Source organism: Myotis davidii, unplaced genomic scaffold (genome assembly GCF_000327345.1).
Source record: "Myotis davidii unplaced genomic scaffold, ASM32734v1 scaffold211, whole genome shotgun sequence".
Taxonomy (NCBI): domain Eukaryota; kingdom Metazoa; phylum Chordata; class Mammalia; order Chiroptera; family Vespertilionidae; genus Myotis; species Myotis davidii.
Genome location: NW_006282523.1, coordinates 1,641,982 through 1,645,893, shown reverse-complemented (window position 1 = coordinate 1,645,893; position 3,912 = coordinate 1,641,982). Strand labels below are relative to the sequence as shown.

At 48.0% G+C, this 3,912-nt stretch overlaps 2 protein-coding genes across 2 annotated transcripts in view; both read left to right on the top strand.

Annotated features, from left to right (window-relative positions):
• Positions 1–3,912, top strand: part of RAB40B (RAB40B, member RAS oncogene family) — a 17,152-nt gene that overhangs the window by 366 nt on the left and 12,874 nt on the right. Inside the window, exon 2 of the mRNA XM_006753033.2 lies at positions 236–241. Within this exon, the coding sequence (XP_006753096.2) occupies positions 236–241 (6 nt within the window). The remainder of the gene's footprint in view (positions 1–235; positions 242–3,912) is intronic.
• WDR45B (WD repeat domain 45B) overlaps positions 162–3,912 on the top strand; it is a 36,896-nt gene continuing 33,145 nt past the window's right edge. The window contains exon 1 of the mRNA XM_006753032.2: positions 162–169. The gene's annotated coding sequence lies outside the window, so the exon portion shown is untranslated. The remainder of the gene's footprint in view (positions 170–3,912) is intronic.

Sequence of the window (3,912 nt, the reverse complement as noted above, 5' to 3'; positions counted from 1 at the left end):
GGGTGACTGCGAGGCGGAGGAGGGCGTAGGGATTTGGAAGGCCCCCCACAGGGAGGCCCACGTGCGCGCGACGCATTTGGAAAGAATGCGTGGGGTGTGGAGACGGGAGCGGATTCGAGCGTGGGATCCAAGTGGAGCGGGCTCAGGCTTCCAGGTGGCTGCTCTGCGCGTGGTTCGGATGGAAGAGGAGCGAGAAAAGAGCGAGAGGCCTGGTCTGGGGGCTTCTCCAGGGTTCCCGGCGTGACCGACGGGCTCCTGGTCCAGGTGGACAGGCCTGGGAGGGCAAGGAACCTGAGTGACCCTGGAGAGTGCGGCCCTGGGCGGAGAAAGTGCAAGGGGGTGGGCTCCGGGTCGAGGGGAGGCCTGTGGTCCCAGAGCTCCATGACGCGGGGTTTCCCCAAGGTTTGAGGTTTGACAGCCGCAACCCCAAGAGGGCGTGGGCATTAGGAGGGAAAGAAGGGCAGCGGGGGAGGAGAGGGAAGTGCGGTGGGCAGACACTGGAGCCAGGAGACTGGAGAGTCAGGGTCTTTGCCCATCGTGAACGGCTGTGCAGTGGTCGCGGAAGGAAACCTGTACTTGGTCACCTCTGAGCATCCTCTCAGGGGTGCGAACCACACCTGAGCACAGACCCTGCGGCTCTGCCTCTCACTTGTGGTCTGGGCTTGCGGTCTGGTTCTCGGGGCGCAGAAGAGGGAGCCCAGGGAGCGGAGTCTTTTCTTTTTTAATGTGAAGATCTATTTGGCTTTAATAAAAGAGATCCATGAATTGGGCAGCATCCCATCTAGCAACTGGCAGGGTGCTGCCAGGGTGAAGCTTGATGCTGGGTGTGCTTCCGACCTCCCCAGGTAGGAGAATTGAGAACAGTGCAGAGGAGTTTGCACAGCGTGGGGGTGGGGGTGAGGCTCACCAGGAGATAAACAGGATCTGAGGCGGGAAGAGGGAGAGCATGGCCTCTGCTTCAGTAGAGAGAGCAGGGCATCCCTGAAGGGCAACCGACGTGATTGGACCTTGGATGGGCTACTGGGGGTCAGGGAGGTAAAGAGGGACAGCTGGGCCCTGCCCGCGTGGCTCAGTGGTTGGGCATCGACCTATGAACCTGATCTTTGATTCCCTGTCAGGCCGTAGGGTCTGGTTGTGAGCTTGATCCCCAGTGTGGGGTGTGCAGGAGGCAGCCGATCCATGATTCTCTCTCATCATCGATGTTTCTATCTCTCTCTCCCGCTCCCTTCCTCTCTGAAATCAATAAAAATATTTATTTAAAAAGAGTGGGCAGGAGGGAGCATTGGGCTCCTGAGCAAGGGAATAACAGAACACAGGATCATCTTAGGGAGAGTGGCTGGGGAGGAGGGTGTGGAGATAGAACCGGGGAGTTTGAGACGACGGGCATGAGCTGATGAGGAAAACCTGGACTCATCCTCAAATTGCAGTGCACAGAGAATCACCTGGAGGTCCCATGCAGGTTCCGATAGATTCTAGAACAGTGTTGTCCGAGATGATGCCATTAGCTACACAGGGCTTTTTAAATTTAAAGTAGTTAAGCCCTAGCCGGTTTGGCTCTGTGGATAGAGCATGGGCCTAGGGACTGACCGGTCCCAGTGTTTGATTCCGGTCAAGGGCATATGCTTGGGTTGTGGGCTTGATCCCCAGTAGGAGGCATGCAGGAGGCAGCCAATCCATGATTCTCTCTCATCATTGATGTTTCTACCTCTTTCTCCCTCTCTTCCTCTCTGAAATCAATACAGATATAAATAAGTAAATTTAAAGTAGTTAAGATGGAATGCAATCGAAAGTTTGCATCAGCCACCTTTCCAGGACTCAGCAGTGACAGCACACGGGTGGCCCCGAGTTTAAGCTCCAGGAGGGCAGCAGCGGTTGCTCCATAGCTGGGCCCTCAGGGCTCCGCGGTTGAATGGAGGAGCCTCAGTGGAGGGGAAGGAATAACACATTCAGCACTAAGGCATGGCGCTCTTCCAGCTGTGTGTGTTTGAGGGACCGAGCTGTGGGAAGCTTTGAATTGTACAGTCGGAGAGTGATGTGGGGCAAACATGAGCTCCTGATGGGTTAGAACAAGGGCTGGACTAAGCTTCTGGTGCATTCCTTTCTTTTTGTTAGGTGACCGACCAGGACTTCTAAAAACAGGGCTTTCTTCCAAAGTTTATTCCTTGCATAGATGTGCCCCTTGTGAGTTTTTGATTTATTGAAAGATTCTTCTAGGATTAAGAAAAGAGATGATGGCCGAAACCGGTTTGGCTCAGTGGATAGAGCGTCGGTCTGTGGACTGAAGGGTCCCAGGTTCGATTCCGGTCAAGGGCATGTACCTGGGTTGCAGGCACATCCCCAGTGGGAGATGTGCAGGAGGCAGCTGATCGATGTTTCTCTCTCATCGATGTTTCTAACTCTCTATCTCTCTCCCTTCCTCTCTGTAAAAAATCAATAAAATATATTTTAAAAAAAAAAGAAAGAAAAGAGATGATGAAAAATTGTGAAAAGTAGGAATCCTTTTTTTTAAAGACAGGTTTTACTTCAAAACTCTGGGTGCTTCTGACATTCAAAGGCCAAGGAATTTTCAGCTTACATCTCCGTTCCCCTCCGCCAACCCCACACCTGGGTTTTGTAGCCTGGGTTGTTGTTTTCACGTTGCCAGGTTTATAACACTCACTTGTGTTGTTGCTACAGTGACCGTAATTGCTCGGTAATGATTCACCAGGTAAGGACCAGTGCTCACCACCAGTCCTGTTTCCATCCGTGTCAGTGGGTTCTTTACTTTGCTATCCCTCTAATTAGCTAGATTTTTCCCCCCGTCATTTTCCAGGGAGGGCTCATGAGTATTTCCTGAACATTTTCACATTTGAGAATGTCTAGTCCATCGTCTTTATCTTTGAATGATAGCTTGGCTGGGTATAATATTCTTAGGTTATATCTTTTCCCCTCAACACTTTGTGACTATTGTCCCGCTACCTCCTTGTCATTGGATGTGCTGTGGTGAAGCCTAAGGTCGGCTGATTTCCCCCCATGTGGGCGATTTGCCTTTTCTTCCTGAATTTCTGAAGAATTCTTTCTGTTGTTTCATAGTCTGTTAGTTTAACTAGACCGCGTCTCAGAGATGAATAATTGGTATTGAACTTCTAGTATGTTCTGTACTCTTTGAATTTTGCAGAATCCTTTTCCAGTTTCAGAGAAATTTATGTAAATGTCCCTAAAACATCTTCTGTTACATTTGTTGGTGTTTTCACTTGAGGGGCACCAATTGTACCAGGTGTACCTGTTAATAATGCGGATATTTTTTTTAATAGATGGAGTTATGCATATGTTGATATATATGCGATTTGATAGTATGCTATTTTGTTGTATTAACAACAAGCTTCAAGACTTCATATGTTAACTTTTCTGAAGGTGTTAACATCATAGATATTTTTACACTTAAAAATGTCAAATTTCCTGTCAAAAAAAAGAGCATTTGCAGGAAGTTTTAATTCATCACTTTATTTTAAAGAAAATTGTTGATGAAAGTTATCGTATACTTTGGGAAGCTTATGGTGAACATGCTCCACCTTAAGATACTTGTGAACGCTGGTTTAAATGCTTTAAAAGCGATGATTTTGATGTAAAAGACAAAGGACGTCCAGGTCAACTGAAAAAGTTTGAAGACCAACAATTACAAGCATTATTGGATGAAGATGGATGACAAACTCAAATGGAAGTGCAGAAAGATTAAAAGATGCTCAGCAAACAATTTCCGATCGTTTACAAACAACGGGAGAGATTTTAAAGGAAGGAAAATGGATGCCACATCAACTGAACAAATGGAAAACCTAAAAGTCATCAGTAAAATGTTGCTTCAACGGCACGAAAGAAAGTCTTTTTTTGCATCGAATTGTGACTGGTGATGAAAAGTGGAAAAAACCTTTCAGG